Source organism: Gymnodraco acuticeps, unplaced genomic scaffold (assembly GCF_902827175.1).
Source record: "Gymnodraco acuticeps unplaced genomic scaffold, fGymAcu1.1, whole genome shotgun sequence".
NCBI classification, from domain to species: domain Eukaryota; kingdom Metazoa; phylum Chordata; class Actinopteri; order Perciformes; family Bathydraconidae; genus Gymnodraco; species Gymnodraco acuticeps.
Window position 1 is genome coordinate 2,828,720 of NW_022990441.1, and position 19,922 is coordinate 2,848,641.

The window sequence follows — 19,922 nt, forward strand, 5'->3', positions numbered from 1 at the left end:
GCTGCCTCAGCTTGCCTCACCCGCAGCTTTTTTCTCACCTGCTTATACACTTTCTCAGACGAACTAGCTCACCCGGCCCTCCCCTCTGGTTTCCAGACTTGCGGCAGGCAGGCTGTCACGGGAGAAGATAACCTCCTGCTAACCTTGAGCTGTAATAAGGCCTGCTCCTGTTGTCATGGGGATTCAGGTGGACAGAGGGAGACGGGCGTTTCAGTGCTCAACACTGACCGAGAGGGCACAGGGGGCACAGGCAGGGTTGACAGATTGTACCCCCAACCCCCTCCTTATTGGCCCCTCAAAGCCTTGCGTGGCTGACAGCTTGTCTGGATCCTCCTGGCATTAGTGGTTGGATCTACTGTGAGCAAACACAGGAGGAATCAAGGACATACTGTATAAATAGGGTCAAATGAAATTGTTATCAAACATTCAAGAATCCTGTTTCTTTATTTGTGCTCTTCGCCACATTTTCCAGTCATTTTTGGCCACGCCCAGACTGTAAATGAAAACTGTAACGACAACTTAAAAAGTAAAAACAATTTTAAACCAAATGAGGGGCATGACAACGGGGTGATATTAAACAACCTGAGTTTAAGAATGGTCTGTTTATTGGCTCAGGGTTTACATGTTTAGCCCAAAGGCTCCCAGAAGTGTCCCGAATAGGAAGAGCCACTGGTAAACACTAGAGAGTAGCCAGATGTATATGATATATCATCACATTTTGATATATGATACTATTTAGTCCTTGCATGCCTGAATCAAGGTATGTTCTTACTCTAGTTATACAAACACAACATATCATGAACTATAGTTAGACTTAGTGGAACATTTTGATATAAAACAAATTCTAATTAATAATTGACTTTTCTTCCCCGTCACAAAAATCGAATTAGATTAAGAATGAACAGTATTGAGACTGACTTAAAGCTCATAACTCCTGATACATTTAACTGCTGCCAAGGCTGCAGTCTTGAAACCACTCGGAACTGTTCATGTGTGTGATTGTGTATCTAAGCTGTGTGATTGTGTGTGTGGGTTGTCCCCTATGGCAGGCCAGGAGACAAAAAGAGCGCGAGTGAAGATAGCCTCCTTTCTCCTCACCTTCAGCTCTGCCTGTCTCGGCTATTGTCTGTCCTATCTCAACATCTCTCTCTCTGCACATATTTGAAATAGCAGGACAAAAACACACCTGCTCCCATCCCCGCCATGTTTGTCTCGGCTTTCCGAAAGGTGTCTTTTTAGATGTCTACTTAAGTTTATCTGGGAACTTGTGCACGAAAAAAAGATGAACTGGAGTAAAAAGGAAATACTCAAGGATCTCTAAGAGCTGCAAGTATCATTGATATCGTTGGAAGGTCGAGCAGCAGGGAAAAAAATAGCCAGTTGTATTGATAGGAATCATTGTAAATGCACAAATATCAGTAAATGCTGTTCTCAGCTGTTTAAATAAAACTATTTTCTTTTATCTGTTTATCTAACTATCATTTAAATTACATTGGACTTTAAGAAACAGAATTGATTGAATTGATTCATAAAATAAAATCAATTGTTTGAGTACTATCCAAAATCTCTGTCTGTTATTCCGTTTTGATGAAGGTAATGCTGGGGTATAGACTGACTCTCATTGCCCCCTTATCTACACCATGGGGAGTCCTCCCTTCCCTTTATTTGCCCAAAGCAACAAGAGCTCATTATAGAAGCCAGACGGATGTGTTTTCGATTTGTGTCAAATGGGCGTGTGTGTGTGTGTGTGTGTGTGTATTGTCGCTGCTAGACTACATTTATGCATGCAAAGCATTTTTATTCTACAGCTAGCACCGTGATAACAGTCTGAATGTGTCAAATGTGCACCTTGTCTGCCACGTTTCCTGAACATGCTAATTTCCTGTCTTTGTCTTTACAGTGTTAAATACAACTCTATTAATCTCGTGGTTTCTCGTGGCACTTTAACAACTATCTTGTCTGTTAATCAGGGAAACTAATTATGGTCCTCTTTGTCTGTTGCAGAAATCGGGCGATAGCCGATTATCTACGTTCCAATGGATATGAAGAAGCATATTCCACTTTCAAGAAGGAGGCGGAATTAGATAATGTGAGTATATTAAGGGTGGCACAGCCAATCAGACCAATTTGTACAAACAGTATGCCTTGATTTCCACTTTATTTTCTCATTTTACTCAACATGTTGTTCCCGTGTGTGACCGGGAGCACCTGCACCCAATTATGTTGGTTATCTCTCATCGGGGGGGGGGGGGGTCTATGCTACATGCTGCTGCTAATTCATCTTTAGCTTTTATTCATTTGTTAAAAATTGCATTTTTAAAAGCACTGTCACATATATGTATGTATATGTGTTTACATGATTGCCCTTGCTTTTCTGATCAAATGGCATTTTGTTGGGTTTTAAATATATTGGGAATATTTTGGGCTATTTTATAAGGTAAACCTGTACAAATGAATGCTATGAAATATACACAACCTTTGTTTAGGGTGTTCACATTGAAAGTAGATAGGAAGTGTGGAGATTGGAGACACATACATACTCATATTGTAGTCATGTATTTTTTATTTTAGCATTGTATAAAGGCTTTCATTCATCTTAAGCATCTAAAGGACATGCCTAGTCAAGTTAAGGGTATGTCAAAAATGTTTTCATTGGCTGCTTTGTTCAACACAGATATCCCATTATCTTAAAATGTTGTAAATTATTCATACAATTTAGATTCTGTTGCTGATATAGCTGTGAACACCCTCAGTCACAATTTAAAGATGGTAGTCCACACTTAAACCTCGTGTTTCCTGTATATGTTTTTTTTTAAAGGACTTTAATTCAGAGCCAAACAATAAGGCAGCTGTGGGAATTTTTTATATTTTAACAAATTGTGCTCCTTAAATTTGATTCCTGTGCTTCCAAAGTTTCAGGTGCTCATTGGATATATCACCTCGTACTCCAGTTGGAAATGCTATCACTGATTCCTCTCAACCCCTTTTCATCTAAGAGTCTTTTCGTCTCTGCCTCTCTATAGCACCACCTTTTTCACCTTGTGTTCACGTGACACCCCACCCCCTGCTCCTCTGTCTTTATCCGTTCTTCTTCCAGACGTTTTCTCTGTGGAAGCCGGCTGAATAATGGATGAATGGCACGGAGGGAAAGGTGCACCCTGTTGGGTATCAGCCCTCAGCCACACACCTTGGCAGTTCCATGCTAAACATCAACCAAGTTATTTTAGCTTTTTCCTTGAGGCCACATGATTTGCCATTGTTCAGGTCCATTTAGATTGTCTTTAGAGGGACTGTAATCTTCTTATTCCTATTTGAGTATCAGTTTAAGGTTAATGCTAATATGCACATTGGGAAAAATAAATGGGAGTCATACTGCTTAAGTTTTTTACTGGCTCTATAAAATTATCCATACACACACACACACACACACACACACACACACACACACACACACACACACTATCCACTCCACTGTCAACAGACTGGCAGGCTGCAGTCTGGCACTTCATATGTGTGTGTCCGTCTATGTGTGTGTTGGGCAGAGTTTCCAGGCAGATGGCAGATTAGATGATGGCAGGCTTTTCCAAACGGGTTTCTTTCTCTGCCTCTGTTTTGTTTCTCCTTCATTTCACTGCAGTGCCTCTTGTCTTTGTCCCTCCATGCACCTCATGTTAGTCTGAGGACTCGCCCCTTGTCATTGAGAAGTGTTAAATATAAGCATCGGTGGTGAGTTCAGCTCCCCACACCTCCAGGACTTCTTTTGTTTCCAGTCGCGGCTTGAGGAGCTAGCTGTGAAATTGGAGCGCAACACTAATTTTCTCCCTCACTGACACTCGTGGCTCTCTGTCAATGCGGGTACTTGATGCCTTGAAAGTCAGTAACAGCCTCAAGGCAGTGTTGTACACAGTGGCACCATAACGCTTGGTCTATATGGGTATAGAATATATCTTTACTTTCTTTTGTTATTGGTTGCCTGTATATCATATATGTGATATATGAACACTAACAATTCAATCGGAAATCAGGACCATCAAGAATAAACGATAACAAAAATAAAAAAGTCTGAACACACTGCCGCTTCTGTAACGAAAGAATTTCCCAAATTGCGATCAATAAAGTATATATCCATTTATCCATCTATCTAAAAGCTCATTTGAGTACTTGGGTTGAATTTCGAGCCAACACACAAATCCTTAACAGAAAATGAATTGGTAAGAGTTTTAACCAATTATTCAATGTTTAAAAATATCAATGCCGAACAAACTATTGTACAAAGCAACTAAAGAATATTACACCAAAGGCTCTGGGAAAAGAGTGGAAGGGAATTTGTCACAATGTTTACTTTTTTGACAGAACAAAGGACTGGAAAACTAATGAAGTAAACAATAATGAAACAATACACTGATAATGAAAACATCAGAAGTGTGCAGCCCGATATATTTGTAGTGCCAGTTATTAAATGCCACCACATTGTTTTGTGTCTTAGCAGTAACAAACAGCCAGTGTATGCCATCCATTGGGTCTGTTATGTAAAAGCTAGTGGCCAGCTTGTGGTGTTCGCCTGCCGGTGGAATCAGGGGGGTCTGCCACACGTTAACCTCCACGCTGCCTCCTGTACCGGGTGTGTGGCTGTAAGCGGCCTAAGCCTTTCTTGTCTGCTGGAGATTAGCCTGTATGATTAGGACTAGGGTGTGTGTAGTATGTGTTGTACAGTAGGTTGGCGGTGTCTGCCAGTCAGTGTTGGACTGTGAGGGGCGTGTAAATAATTCCCTGTTGTTTCTTACTACAGCCAAAGACCTCAGCATGCCACCCCAGATGGCCCCTCTCCCACAGGCCTCCCCGATAATGCTGAGCCCACCACTTTGATTAGCTTTCTTTGAATGTTAGCCTGATATCCTTTTTATTTCTGTTTCCCCCCCCCTCCACAGAACGAGGAATTGGATAAGAAGTACGCTGGCCTTTTGGAAAAGAAATGGACCTCAGTCATCAGATTACAAAAGAAGGTTTGTGGGTGTTTTCTCCTCAAAGAATGCTCCTGGGGATTGTAGTCTTGTGAATGCTTCATGACGTTACTGATGTTAAAATCAAAAGAAAGTCTAATCAATAATCCAACTGTTAAACACTTAGATTAAAATACAGACTTCAGCAAACTCTTAAAACATCGTCTTCTATGTATATCCTCCCTGTTGATATTACCTCCATATGTATGTATGTCTTAACGTTCTGCCTCCACACTGTTAACTCGTGCCTTTACTCTCCCGGCAGGTGATGGAGCTTGAATCCAAACTGAATGAGGCGAAGGAGGAGATCACCCTCGGTGGGCCCATAACTATGAAGCGTGACCCCAAAGAGTGGATCCCACGCCCGCCAGAGAGATACGCGTTGAGTGGCCACCGCAGTCCCGTCACCCGTGTCATCTTCCACCCAGTCTTCAGTGTCATGGTGTCTGCTTCTGAGGACGCAACAATAAAGGTCAGTGCTGCAGTGCGGCGGGATCGATGTGTTGAAGGGCTTGCCTTCAAATAAGGCTTTGGAGCAAGTATGCTTAACTTTGACCACGAAACATTTCGGTTTTGTCCTTTTCTGTGCAGCATTGAAAACGTTTTGGACATCTGGGTTTTAAGGATATTGTTCACTTAGGATTAGGGCTGTCAAGTTAACGCGTTAACGCAAAAAATAAATAAAATTGTATGTGTGGCCCGAGCGAGAGAGAGACCGTACGTGCATTGTTGTTGTTAGCATCTGGTGCTAGCTAGCTGCGCTAACGGATAGAAGGAGCTGTTTAAATGAAAACAGAGGAGCGACATTTCGCCACAACTGCGCCGAGCACTTGACTTTATGCAGGAAGCCAGACAGTGGGACATTGTACGAAAAGTCAGCACACTCAGCACGGATAGTGCGCGCAACATGATTGCAGCGTCCAGGCAGCTCCCGTTCGAGCATATGCCTTGAGTTGCACATAGCTCCAATGATCCATCACACACACACACACACACACACACACACACACACACACACACACACACACACACACACACACACACACACACTTTGTATTGTATTATTGAATGAGAGAGGTTCCAGGTTGAATTGAGGCGAATATTTGTAATGTTCAGAGGTTGTTGTGTTTAATATTCATGAGAATATTTGTCATTGTTCAAATGATAATAAACATTAGCATAAAGCATATTTGTCCACTCATATGTTGATAAGAGTATTACAAACTTGAAAAATATTCCTCTAAGGTACATTTAGAACAGATAAAAAATGTGCGATTAACTATGGACAATCATGCGATTAATCGCGATTAAATATTTTAATCGACTGACAGCCCTACTCAGGATATGTTATTGTTCAAGCATTATATGTAAAGTTGTCATGTAGTTATAGTTAGCATAGCAACATTTAGCTCTATGGTAAACAGATCAAAGTTGAGTTTGATAAGGTTTTCATATTTTGCTTCAGGCTCATTTTTAATTCATTATGTCAGCTGATGCAATGCAAATGGTCAGACGGCAGTATTTAAGTCAAACTTCATGTGTCGCTGAGTTTAGGTAATTCATTAAGACAAATGTTAAAGTATAAATGTTGATGAGAAGTCTCCTCTGAAACATCTGGTCATCTTGTTTGAGTTCCCTGCTGATGGAGGGATGACTGGTTTTCAAAACGGTTAGCAGGCACACTGACTTCCATGTATTTCTCTGTTTCTCTTCATCTTCCTCTTTAACAGACAAGTGAACATATTCTGTGAAAGCCCATAGATCTGATCTCCCTTTCTTTCATCTCTTACCAAAGTAAAACAACCTTTTAATTGTTCTACCTGTGCTGCACATTTTCTCAGGTTGTAAAATAAATTCAGCTGTGCGATTGAATATCCATTTGCTATACTTCCAACTGAACTATACACACAAATCTGACCGCATGTTGTCACATGACACTTTCAGAATGTACTGTAGTCACACAAGACAACCTGTTGTACAGATTGTTGTTACTGTTAACAACCATAACATCCTGTTTGACAAAATAACCTTGTTTTATAATATAACCGAATATTGTCTGAGAGAATTACACTATACACTATAGATTGTTTTCAGGAACTATCTCCACAGACCATTATTCAGTGCATGACGCCTTCGAGCTTCACAAGCCCAGCGTACACAGATCGCACAGCTGTGGCTCTGTACGGGCAATATTTGAGAATGCTAATGCCTTCATTGAAGATGTTTTTAATCTGAAGATGGCGTGCACAGTATGATCACTAAGACAACAAGTCTGTCTGTTTTTGTGCTTCCTCTGTTCATCTTTGAACATAGGCCAACAGTGTGTAATTTGGTGCCAGGTCGTTGGCATCTCTTGCACACAGTCGTCTTCTCTCTCTCTCTTTAACGCTGCACCTCTCTTCCTCCTTCATCATTTATGCCTCGCTCTGGAGCGTTACCGCCACTGCTGTAGCTCCTAGACACGCCCTGATACCATGTGTATTTTCTCTCTATGTATCCCTAGATCCCTATATAAACTCTATAGTCTGTCCCTAGGCTATTTCTGCAGCTCTCCCATGCCTCACTGCACAATGCCAATACTCTGTAGAGCTGTTTGTTCTGTATATTTTATTCACGAGACAATGAGAGACACATGTACATCTCCTCGGCTACACCCACCCAGCAGGGATCTTCTCTCAGTTTTGGCATCATCTTCCTTTTCCAACCCCACCCCTCCCCCCCTCCCCCCCTCCCAACATCCTGCCTCATTTGTCTTCCACTTAAAGCCTCAGCTGCCCACCATGGCTACCCATCGTCAGTGCCATCTATCCCGCAGGATCCTGGGCTCAAATACAAAATGAATTCCTGCTTCCTCGCACTTCTCTCCCTGGCTGCCTCGTTTCTCTGTGGCCTGGCCTGACTGTCCTACTTCTCTGCTCCTGAGCAGCTCTGTTTGATTTTGAAGGAGCGAACCTTGTGCTCTTCAGTCTGTCGCTGGCTGAGAGGCTCATCGGCTCTCCATCTCCGTGCCTGTGAGGCTGCCTCGCCTGATAATCAGACTGAACTGCCATTTTGTTTCATTGAATTCATTCAGCCTGACATTGTGCTCCTTTTAGACTTTTTTCTTGTCCTAGAGCAGTGAACTTGAGAAAGTAGTTTGACATTTGGCAAAACACTTATTGGCTTTGTTGTTGTTAGTTCAATGAGAACATTGATATCGGCAGCTGGATAGCATAACGGCCAAGAAAGGGTTTGATTTGTTCCTGTATGCTGAAAACAACCGGCTCAGCCACTACTTGATGTAGCTCATGATCGTAGAGTAGCTACCTTGCTAGTACGCTTTGCAGAAAGATAAGGTTTACTTTCTCGATCCCTGAACAAACATATGATGCAGGTCAGTGGTCTGTAACCAGTCTAAAGACTGCCTGTCTTTTACCTTATTTATGTAAGGTCTCAAGTGTCGCACGTTTTGTTTTCCAGAGTCAAACCATTATTTGGTTTAACCCTTTCTTGCTTATTCCTGTGTTTAAGTTGACCCTCGCTCTTTAAGCTTTGCCACCGTTTGTTTCCAAAGCTCCCCCTTTTTGCCCTCGTCCTCTTTTCTCTGCTTACGTGGCAGAACCTTGCTTGGCAAGATGTTACCTTCAGTTCAGCTGGTATCACTTCCTAGTATGGAAATCAGCAGGTTGCTCACTCAGACATGTCAACCAGAGGATAGGTTAAGAGCTTGGGTGTCAGCTTCCTAACTGCTTACTTCACAAATGGAAAATCCAAAGGAAGTCTGTGTTTTTGTTTTAGCTTGAATGACAAAGATCCAAGGCATTTTCTCTGAAAGAATGTAAACCATTAATAATCGTGAAATAGGGCTTCAATGATACCGTGGAGGAGTGCCAGTGACACAGTTACAGGTAGTTCATGGATTATGTGTGTTTTGGATGCTGCTGCTAAATACTGTTTAATGTGGGTAAACCTTCGCACGTCAACTGCATTGATGCTCTCCAGGATAACCCCCCCCCCCCCCCTCTGCACTTTGTACCTCGTGGCCATCTGCACAGTCTGTAGCTTCTTTGGGGGGGAGGCGGGGGAGAGGGTCTCCTGTCACCGTCTGCCCAAAATCCCCCACCCCAAGAGAGGAACCAAGGAGGGGTTATCCCTCAGTGACAAGCAGTCTGTCTGTTTGAGATCCCTAAACCTTTCTCAGGCTAGAAAAGGAGGCTTACTACTATGGGTGTAACTGTTCACAAACATTTCGGTTCGGTACGTACCTCGGTTTTTAGGTCACGGTTCGGTTCGGTACGTTTTCGGTACAGCAGAAAAAATCATCACAAAACATAAAATATATATATATATATTTTATAAATTATTATTAAACTGTAAATAATGTATTCACTCAAATAAATACAAAATATAGTAAAATGAACATTAAGGTGCAGCATTTCGATGAACTGAAATAATCTGTATTTGAACTGTACTAGCACCTAAGCAGCCAGTTTGACATTAGGACTTGCTTGTCATTGTATTTTCATGTTTCTTTAAAGAAAAATGAACTTGTCCACATTGCTTGCCGAAAGGGCAGATCTGCTGGCACTAAAAAAGTCTCCTGCTGTGGAGAACACCCTCTCGCTAGGGACGGAGGTAGCAGACACAGCCAGGTAGCGCTTTGCTAACATGGCAACATAAGGATATTTGGCGTGTGTAATAGCTTTAGCTCGGTCTGAACTCTCTGCGAGTGGTGGAGGCTTACATGCTAGTGGGAGTTGGGTTTGCACTTCAGTCTTTTTTCTTTTGGTACCGGTGATATTCACGTTCGGGTGATGCCTTTTCAAGAGTGTGCAAGTTTGATGTATTGCCAGCCGCGTAACCAATGTTAGTTGAACAATGCCAACAAACAGCTTTGGTTCAGTCCACCTGTCTTTGTCCGTCATCCTTGTTCGTAACTGCGGAACCAAAATGTTCCCAAACCGGAGACTTCAATGATGCTGGAGGATTTTCGAGCTCAACTTTATCTGCGTTCGCCATTTCGACAGTTCCTCAAATTACTGACTACATTTGAACGCATCCCTGTGACCAGCTCTCATAGTATGCCTCTCGTCCAATGAAATGACTTGCTCGCTCTATGACGCGTTGAACCCAATGTGAGCAAATTACTCTGAATGCTGCGACGCAGCACCTGAGATTACTTCCAAGAAGTTGTTCACGTTCTCAATTTTTTACTTTTAATGTTATATTCGTTCGGTACACACGTGTACCGAACCGAAGGGCCCGTACCGAATAATTTCTGTACGTGTACCGTTACACCCCTACTTACTACTACTCTGCATATTGTGTTCGTACTCCTGGCAGTGCCACACACGCCTAACTGTAACCCTAACCCTGTCTCATGCATTCCTACCATTGGCAACAGCAACACGTCACCGACTTTGTAACTCAATATTGAAATAGTGTGGTGTCTGCAAACTGATGCCGGTGGTTCTTTTATGGGATTGTAATATGACTTATCTGGACAGCTTGGTCTCTTTGCAGCTTATTGGCTGCTTGATTGTTCAGCTGAGAAGCAGGAGACATGCAGCCACAGATGTTGTGACATTTGGGGTCTTAGCTGGGGTTTTGAAAGGGATCCAGTTTAGAATAAACAACCCTTGTGTCTCTTCTTCATTATTTTAGCTCTGCCTGTCAGTGAATGATCAATGTTCTCTTACACATAGGTGATGTATGATATGTTCACTTCTCCAGGTTTGGGACTACGAGACAGGAGACTTCGAACGCACACTAAAGGGCCACACGGATTCAGTGCAGGACATCTCTTTTGACCAGACCGGCAAACTGCTAGCCTCCTGCTCTGCAGACATGACTATCAAGCTGTGGGACTTCCAAGGCTTTGAGTGCATCAGGACCATGCATGGTAGGAAGATTCAAGGCTTTATTGTCATGTGCACAGTAGCTACAGTGTAGATATGGCAATGAAAAACTTCACAGGCTCCTCCAAAAATGCAATATATATATATATATATATATATATATATATATATATATATATATATATATATAGGACATAAAACAAGAGAATGTAAATACAAATAAAATAGATATAAAAAATAGATGAAACTGTTCTTTTGTGGCGATGTTATGCTATGCATTACAGCTGCTACCATGTGTTGCTGTTTGTTACCTACTGTATGTGAACATGCTCTGTTTCCATGTCATTGCATCATAAATGTAGCTTGTCATGTACACGGGCCTCAGGTGGTGCAGATATCGCCCATTATCACATTTGATGCTGACGATGAGGCTGAATCTGCTCCCCTTGGATCCAGCTCTTCCTAAAATACATCATTTAAATTGTAAAAGAGATTAGTTCAAGAGTGCTAATAAGCCTATTTTTTATCCGTGAATCTACAACGCCAATGGTCATATCTTCACTGTCTTCTCCCAACACTCCCAATGTGCACACCCTAATTGCCAAGTACATGATGGCAGCAGTGTACATGTGCCCCCAGGCCCCTGCAGATTTTAAAGATTTGTTTCCTTGTTGAAATTGTGAGAAGACTAACCAGCCAGCCGTAGCCCAACAATATGAAGCTTTTTGTTCGCCTCTTCATAAGTCTGCTAGAAGTGCCCATTAATGTCTGACTGTGAATCAGACATGAATGAATGTGAGTGAAATAAATAAGCCTACTTAGCGAACAGGCAGGAGGCACTCTGGTACATTCTTACATTTATGCTGGTGTAGTAAATCCTGCATTCTGTGGAAGTGAGCAACAGATTTCACCGTTTGCCAGTCTTTCTTTGTTGTGGAGCAGGGTGTGAGCTCCTGGCACACTCAGACAGACGAGCTGCATTCACACTGCAGGAAGAACATCTGATGCAGAGATCGCTTTCTATAGCCTTCGTTTAAACTGATCTCTTTGTCTGTCTCCATTCACTTTAATTTATCAACCATCCCTCCTTTTTTCTTTTACTTTTTGTTACATCTTTAAAATAAAATGAGGCTAACTGGTGAAGTAGATTAGTGCCGATTTGGGCAGCAGTTGAATTATCCTCTTCAGCACCAGATAGCACTTTTCTGTGTAGCTCCCATCCCTTGTTGTAGCCTGATGGCATGTGACACATACAGTTAGCTGGTCTTTTAGAGTACACTTACTGTTGTCTTCATCTGTTTAGCAGCTTAAATATGGCCCAGCGTCTAAGTAATTAGGCAGCTCTTATTCTCAGTGGAACAAAGAAAGCCCCAGCAAATTGGCTGCCTCACTTGTCGTTTAATTGGCTAATTACGACCAAACCCATCGTTTTTGGCGCTGTTGGTGGCTAAAGACGTGTAAAATTGTCGTTGAATTTCAAGTGGGATTTCTCTGTTTAAAGTAAAGGACAGATGGGTGTTGCCATATGAAATGATACATGGCATTTTGCAGTAGCTTAAATGTTGAGTGGTTGCTCGGAAAGCTTTTGAATGGTTCTGGCTCTTACTCAGAACTTGTTTTTGTGTTTTCTGATTTCCAGGACATGACCACAATGTTTCGTCTGTAGCCATCATGCCCAATGGAGATCACATCGTTTCTGCCTCGAGGGACAAAACCATAAAAATGTGGGAGGTGGCAACTGGGTAAGAACCCTCTAAAACCACTGTTTTTTTTTTTTAAAAGGATGATGGTCTGTTCGATCAATCACTCCGACAACATGCTAATTATTTTACTGTTGCTCAGCTACTGTGTGAAGACCTTCACGGGCCACAGGGAGTGGGTCCGCATGGTGAGGCCCCACCAGGACGGCACCCTGATCGCCAGCTGCTCCAACGACCAGACGGTGCGTGTGTGGGCCGTGGCCTCCAAAGACTGCAAGGCCGAACTGCGGGAGCACGAACATGTGGTGGAGTGCATCTCCTGGGCCCCCGAGAGCGCCCACCCCACCATCCAGGAGGCCACAGGCTCCGAGGTAAAAGGACCACCTCTTTCTGTTACTCTGAAACATCTGCACACCTTGAGGGTTTGGAGGAATCCTAGACCAGATCCCTTGATCTCTGCACATTTAAAATGGTTAGATAGCTAATCTATAAGTAAGGATGGATTGACACGAGGCTTGTCGCAGGAACTGGCGTTTCACTATATTCAGGGAGATGAAGTGCATTATGTGCTTCCATTCTTTTAAATCATCTTTTTAAATAAATAAAACCTAGCTGGTTATTGTTCAAGTGCCTATGTTTATAAAAAAAACACTCGATTGTAAAAATTCTAAGCATCTTATCAATACTTGAGCAACATAGTTGGACACCAGAAACTACAATTATTAACTGTGAAGCGAGACCAGAAAAACAGCCAATACTCTCCGAGTGGCAATGATGAATATACATTATTTGTATATTGTCCTTTGTATCTGTAACACTGGATTCGTCACAAGTTTATTTAACGAGTGGAAAAATGTACACTGGAGAAATCAAGGAATTATAATTTCCAGAAGCTGGCCAACATGAAGCAATAACTTGCTGGTCAACGGATTGAGAAGTCGGGTCTTGTTCAAACGTCACACACAAAGAAGCGTGGTGACGGAGCTCATGGTCATACTAAAGTGACTGCATGCCAACAGGTCATCTGATGGTCATGTTCAGTGTTCACACAGCATTGAACACTGTTTCACACTCTCACATGACGCAGAGTTTCTTCTCTACATGCGTAGCCATGAAGAGTGTCATACGCCTCAGACTGAACAGAGCAGCTTGAAATGAGTGTGTTTGCATAATCTGACTGTATATCAGTGTGGCCAGAGGCAGCACTCGCTCCTCATGCCTTGTGATCTCAGGCCTGTCCCATTTTAGCCTCGTCACATTAGCACAATATTTGCCCTTGTATCAGTTGGCCCAGTATAAACTCTTCCGCTTATACAATAGCTGATTTCTGGTGTTTTGTTTATTGAAACATTCCCAAAAAAGTATTTGGAATAAACTTGAGCACAAACACTAATGAAAATGTACATATGTAAAGGATGAATATAATACTTTGAAAAAGAAATACATGAAACATGGTGACTCAATTTCAACTCCAAACAAGGTTAGGTTGTCAAAGAAGAAGAGATCTTGCTTAATGCATGTGACACCGGCCTAAGATGCAGAACATTTATTGATTACCAATTTCCACATTGCTTTATTTCTGCTTTATTCAAAACCTGCGCTAACCAAAGCTGTGAAACACAGCTCCACATTTTCTGCAGCTATTGCTTAGATACACCGGCCTCCCTATTTCCAGACAATGTCCACTGATGCCGTTAAAACCATCGGGCATGTAATGACGGTTAGTTCCAGTTTGCTTAGTGCAGCGTGCCAACATCTTTGTGTTCACACAGTACTTGGTGGTAAATGTTGCAGTGGATGCGTTTATTTAAGCGGATCTCTCTTCCCCCACTAGGAGTGGATTTTAAGTGTGCTTTATTTCTCTTTATTTTCAGGGACTGAGGATTTGATGAGATTACTCACATGTTTGACTGTACTACGTATACGTTTTTCACCATTATGGCTGCTCAATGTGTTCCCTCTTTGTTCCTCCGCAGACCAAGAAGAGTGGAAAGCCAGGCCCCTTCCTGCTGTCTGGCTCCAGAGACAAAACAATCAAGATGTGGGACGTTAGCATCGGCATGTGCCTTATGACACTGGTGAGGACCACCTTATACTAACCCTTTTTATTTTTTGATGTAAATATCTGGTTAAAATGTCTACAGTGAAAATACTTAGCTTCAATAAGAAAGATGAAATAGTTGCTTGTGTCTTGAGCAGTACGTTTTCTTCTCTTCCCAGGTTGGCCATGATAACTGGGTGCGTGGTATCCTCTTCCACCCTGGAGGCAAGTTCATTGTGACCTGTGCAGACGATAAGACCTTAAGGATCTGGGACTACAAGAACAAGCGCTGCATGAAAACCCTGGGTGCCCACGAACACTTTGTTACCTCTCTGGGTAAGCATTACTCAAATAAATAATATGAGCTCCATCTTTGTTATTGTTGGACCAGTTGGGCTCCTGAGGGGCAGCAGGAACAGGAGTCCACGTTCATTGGACAGTGGAGCACAGATATCCGCTTTAGCCAAAGGTTGAATGATGTGAAGAAGCCCCTGTGTTGAGTCTGCTGAGCGTCCTGAGGGTAGTGGGCAGCTGGGGTTTGAGAGGTAGACATCGCTGCAGGATTCTCCCCCCCCCCCCCTCCCCCCTCCCCCCTCCCGGTCTCTGCAGCTCTTCAGCACATCAAGGCTCCGTTACTCTCTCGAGGAGCTCTTCCGCCAACTTTTCCTTGGCAAGCCGTTTGAAACCCAGTCTTCTTAAATCCTACATCAACCGAAGAGGATATAGCTGTGAGCTATTGATGTGATGCATTCTGGAGCGGTGTTGAAAAAACAAAGCACCTTTGTTTGAAACCATTGGAGAAAAAAAAACTGTATTCCCCTGTTTTCTACAAAGCATTGTCCAGTGAACAACACAATACCGAGTGCTTCTCCTAAGGTGCATGCGAAATAGACTGAATAGCTATTTCACTTTTTATTCATTAACCTGTCGTCTTGCACCTGGCAGTTGTTCTTTCGTTAATTTTTTCTGGCTCTGAAAGATTCATTCCCCATTCTTAATCACATCTACAAAACTCTGAGCGTTCATTTACTCTCAGACTGTAAAATATTGATTTATTTGCTGGAAGAATATGAGATCTGGGCAATGAGTCAGGGGTATGGAGCCTTTTCAGACAGTCTAAAAAGATATCGTCTGTACATATATTGATTTAAACACTGACAGTGTCACAGGATTTTCATTCCTACTAACTGTTCTTAATAATTCTGCCAGTATGACCACCAAATTAAATAGGTCTTGAATTGAATTTGGTCTCAAAAAGTCTTAGATTTCACTAGCTATTGTCTAGAGAAAACCCTGTTACTCAGAAAACACTGGTTTTTAATCAGAATCTGCCGTTACGCTGCTCTCTGAGGAACACTAGGAGCTTTATTTAAATGCATTTTTTATTTATTCTGATACTCTATTGTTTCCCCCACAGATTTCCACAAGGCTGCTCCCTACGTGGTCACTGGCAGCGTAGATCAGACAGTAAAAGTGTGGGAGTGTCGCTGATTTGGACCTTGGCGGATTGGACCAACACCCCCAATTTCCCAGGAGCTCCTCTGGATCCCACCTCTCCTCCTGCCATCCCACCTCCTCTCTCATCCCCCCTCCCCCCCTCACCTAACCCTGCACATCATCTCCTCCGGCTGCACTTACACCATGGTTATTTACTCTCTGGTCCAATAACTATTGTCCTTCTATGTAAATTATTCCTGGATGTAGATCGAGCTATTAAATGTTACACAAAAAAGTATTCTTGCATGGTAATCCAAAATTGTATACTGTAAATTTACATAATGTCTAGAAGTACCATAGGTTTACCACGAGGCTGTCCGTCTGTCACGCAGCCTTACCGACCAGCCGAAGGCAGATGTTTTTGACTGGGTGTAAAATGTAGGGCACTAAAAACCGATAATTTAAGAAATGACAGTGTCTTTATGTGTAAGATTTATTTTTTGTCTATTTTTTTATTTAGGATTTTTTTTCTGTTTTTTCTCTCCTTCACTGTCGTAGTCTGTTGGTGCCTCGCTTGGTGAAACTTCGGAAAGACGAGGCTGGAAAAGGCATATATGATGCGATTGTCTGTGGGGCTTTGTTATTGAAATAATCTGTAGCTTTATAACATCACTTCTCAAGTGTGCATACCATTTCTCTTCATGTGGAACTAGGTAATATTTTAATGGCTGTATATACGAATGTTTCAAACTTTTGTCCTTGGACCTCGGGGGCTTTAAAACAGCGTTGTACTCTTGTCAGGGTGGCAAACAAACCACTGCTAGGCTTTAGATAAATTATCCCATTTAAGGAATCTGCAGCGAAGAATAAGTTCAAATGCAAACAAGTGGCTCTGTGAATAACCGCACTTAGTTTTCACAGTAAGCCCGACGTAGAGAGCAAGTTTGTTTGTGTTGTGCTGTCGGTGTCACAGCATCACCTGAACAGAGTTAAGGGATTACTCCTGATTAATCTCCAGCACTTGATAAAGGCCCACAGATCTCCTGTGAGATCTTGCATGTGAGACTCTTGTTGAACTGAAGCCTCTGGCCACTACTAGTCCGCTGAGCACGAAGTCTCGGCAGGGTTCGGTGTATCATAGGAATTATGTAAAGTCAGAAGATGGTGAGTTGTCCCGCGGCACCTGAAGCCTACAAACAGAAGCCTTGTGTAAAATAAACCCGCTAAAGAGAAAAGCTGAAGGCATGACGAGGAGTCAGTGAGCCCCCTGGGTTAGATATCTGGGATGTGCAAAGATCTCTAATTTCTGAGGGGGAAAGATATGTTCTGCATAATAAAAATGGTTTTGAGTAAAAAATAAATTAAAAAAAGTCAGTTTTCTGTGAAAATATGAAATGTAAATTTAGCTTGTTATTAGGATTTGGCAATTTTGTATTATCGCACTAAAGGATGAACTGGATGGGAATTTAGGATTAGTGTGGAAATGCTAGCAGATGCTAAGTGATATGTGGATGGTGTTTTTGTCTGTAGAGCGGTCTGATGCTTCTTTGTTGTAAAGAGCTCCTCGCTGTTTAAAGAGGCAGCAGCAGCAGCAGCAGCGCCTGCATACGAGCCCGAGCAGCGAGGATCTCTGCAGACAAACCCATCTCACATGTATGCAAACGTCGTCCGAGTGGCTTTCCTTAAAATATTCAGCTGTTGATCTTTGTGGAGCTGTAACTAAAAGACTGGAAGATAACCAAACCAGTCCAAGCTGTAGAAAAATCATTCCACTCTCCTCGGAGGATGAACAATGAAACATCTTGCTTCTAACTGTAGCTGACAAGGTGGTTCATTCATCTTGCACATCCCTGTTTTCACTACATCTTTGGTCCTTTAATGATGATCAAAGACAACATTGAAATTGAATGATGTTGATAAATGCATAAACGATTAATTTCTGATTAGCCTTTCCATTCCAATGCAGTTCTTGGCTAATAAAGAATCCACTGCTTAACTGATGTCCTTATGTTCGCTTCTTTGCCGCGTTTTCCTTTTCCTGTGTGTACCGGATGTGTTGATCTGCTGCTAAAGCTCCTGCTAGTGGCTGTGAGTCTAATGTTACCTGTTGATGTAGCACCGCTGCATGTGAACCTGCACCAGAGGCAAAGCTGTCGGAACAATGCTTTTTTAAAAGCTTAAAGACTGGGTCAGAGGCCGATTGGTTTGAATAGTGAGCTCAGAAACTGTACTTAAATGAGCTCTACATTATAAGGAGATATGCTGATTGGCTCTCTTGCTTAGCATTGGCTAAATAAGATTATTGATACCACTCATTGTGGGAGATTGGTGCGGGCTATCTTTGCAATTCAAATAGAAAAATAGAGATATCAGTAAATCAAGATTTTAAAAAACTGCCTGGTCTGCAAATGTGAGGGCATGTCATTTTAAGTGTTACATGCTTGAAGCTGTAGTTGATTTCAACAAATTGACACTGGGAGATATTGAACATTTGATCTACAGTTAACGTAGTTGTGAGCATAAAACAGTTTGAAAGGTCTCCTTAATGTGTCAAATTCAGATGACACTGAGCTGGAAAACAAACACTCAAACTCGTAAATATGAAGCCAGTTTGCGTAGTTTAACACACACAGGCCTACTAGCCTGGCTTTATTAACACAGAATACCATCACATAAACCAGCAATACCAGCAACAACAAGTTCAGAAATGAATGTATTGAAGAGAAATTGTTAACATAAGGTATTACTTTTAAGAAAAGCTTAAAGTCATCAGTAAAGTAAAATTGTTCTTATAAGCTGACTAACCTATGTGACTATTTCTCGACTTGAACCCGTTTTAAGCATTAGTGTGAGTGTTATCAATGATCTCCTAAAAACCCAACTCTTGGCAAGCAAGCTGATAAGCGATTCTCTCCCAATCTCAAACTATTGCTCTCACATTGCTGAGTTCAGACAGCTCTGTTTGTTGGTTTGTTGTGTGATGCTATTTGAAGGAGGTTTACGTCCTCTTCTGTAAATGCAATGGGATTGTGGCAGACTAGGATGTCCCTAAGGATAAGCTCTCTCTTTCAGGGAATATAACTCATGTCTCCCTTCGATGTGTGCCCTCTTGAGGTTTTTTTTTCTATAAGCGTTTTTCTCTGACCTAACTTCTGAGGCAAGGATTTTGGGTGGGGAATCAGCTCATTTTGTAGTACATTGGCATGACTAATGAAGATGCCAATATGTTAAATGTTCTAGCTGAAGCCAAAAATGGAGACGTGTCAGTACAATCTGGTTTAGCTTGAGAAATCAGCCTCCTTTTGTTATTGATAATGACACTAGTCTCCTTAGGATCACGCTATGACATACCAGACCATAACATGTAAATTAAAAACGTTTTCCATTTCCTTGGTTTTACCCAAGGAAGGTGTTAAATGAAAGGTCAGGACGATGTGTGTTCTGCTTCTTTTGTAAGAATCAGAGGAAAAAGCTACAACACAGCTGCTGCTGGTGTTGTAGGCAAGTGTTGAAGAAAATCCACTTCTACCATCCGCAGGTCCAAAGCAATCCCTGTTGTGCTGTGGTCTGGTGTGAAGGACCGACAGACACCTTGTCTGCAGGTCGTCTGCTCACCTATCCTCTGTTACCTGCCTGTGAAACAGCCGAGAGCTTCACAACAAGCTCCTCCAGGAGAGCTTGTGATGTTTTCACCACTAAGGTCTCACTCTTCACTCAGAAAACTGTTAACAATATACCTGGTTGTCATTATTGTTTGCGATATAATAAAATAATAAAATCTGCAAATGTGTTGTCTGCTTATTCTTAGTTATTATACTGAAGGTGGAGTGTATTGCTGACAAAGTTGAGTTAAATGTATGTCACCAGTATACACCATCAGCTCATTTAAATTTGCATTGTTTTTCCC

The 19,922-nt window shown here is 42.1% G+C and overlaps 1 protein-coding gene across 2 annotated transcripts in view; it reads left to right on the forward strand.

The window, feature by feature from the left end:
• Positions 1 to 19,797, forward strand: part of LOC117552169 (lissencephaly-1 homolog A) — a 39,713-nt gene extending 19,916 nt beyond the window's left edge. For both annotated transcript variants that reach the window (XM_034225451.1, XM_034225452.1), the window contains exons 3-11: positions 2,005 to 2,089; positions 4,929 to 5,003; positions 5,266 to 5,472; positions 10,713 to 10,881; positions 12,477 to 12,579; positions 12,680 to 12,908; positions 14,514 to 14,615; positions 14,758 to 14,914; positions 15,996 to 19,797. In XM_034225451.1, the coding sequence (XP_034081342.1) occupies positions 2,005 to 2,089; positions 4,929 to 5,003; positions 5,266 to 5,472; positions 10,713 to 10,881; positions 12,477 to 12,579; positions 12,680 to 12,908; positions 14,514 to 14,615; positions 14,758 to 14,914; positions 15,996 to 16,069 (1,201 nt within the window). In that variant the 3' untranslated portion in view covers positions 16,070 to 19,797. The remainder of the gene's footprint in view (positions 1 to 2,004; positions 2,090 to 4,928; positions 5,004 to 5,265; positions 5,473 to 10,712; positions 10,882 to 12,476; positions 12,580 to 12,679; positions 12,909 to 14,513; positions 14,616 to 14,757; positions 14,915 to 15,995) is intronic.
• Positions 19,798 to 19,922: the final 125 nt, after the last annotated feature.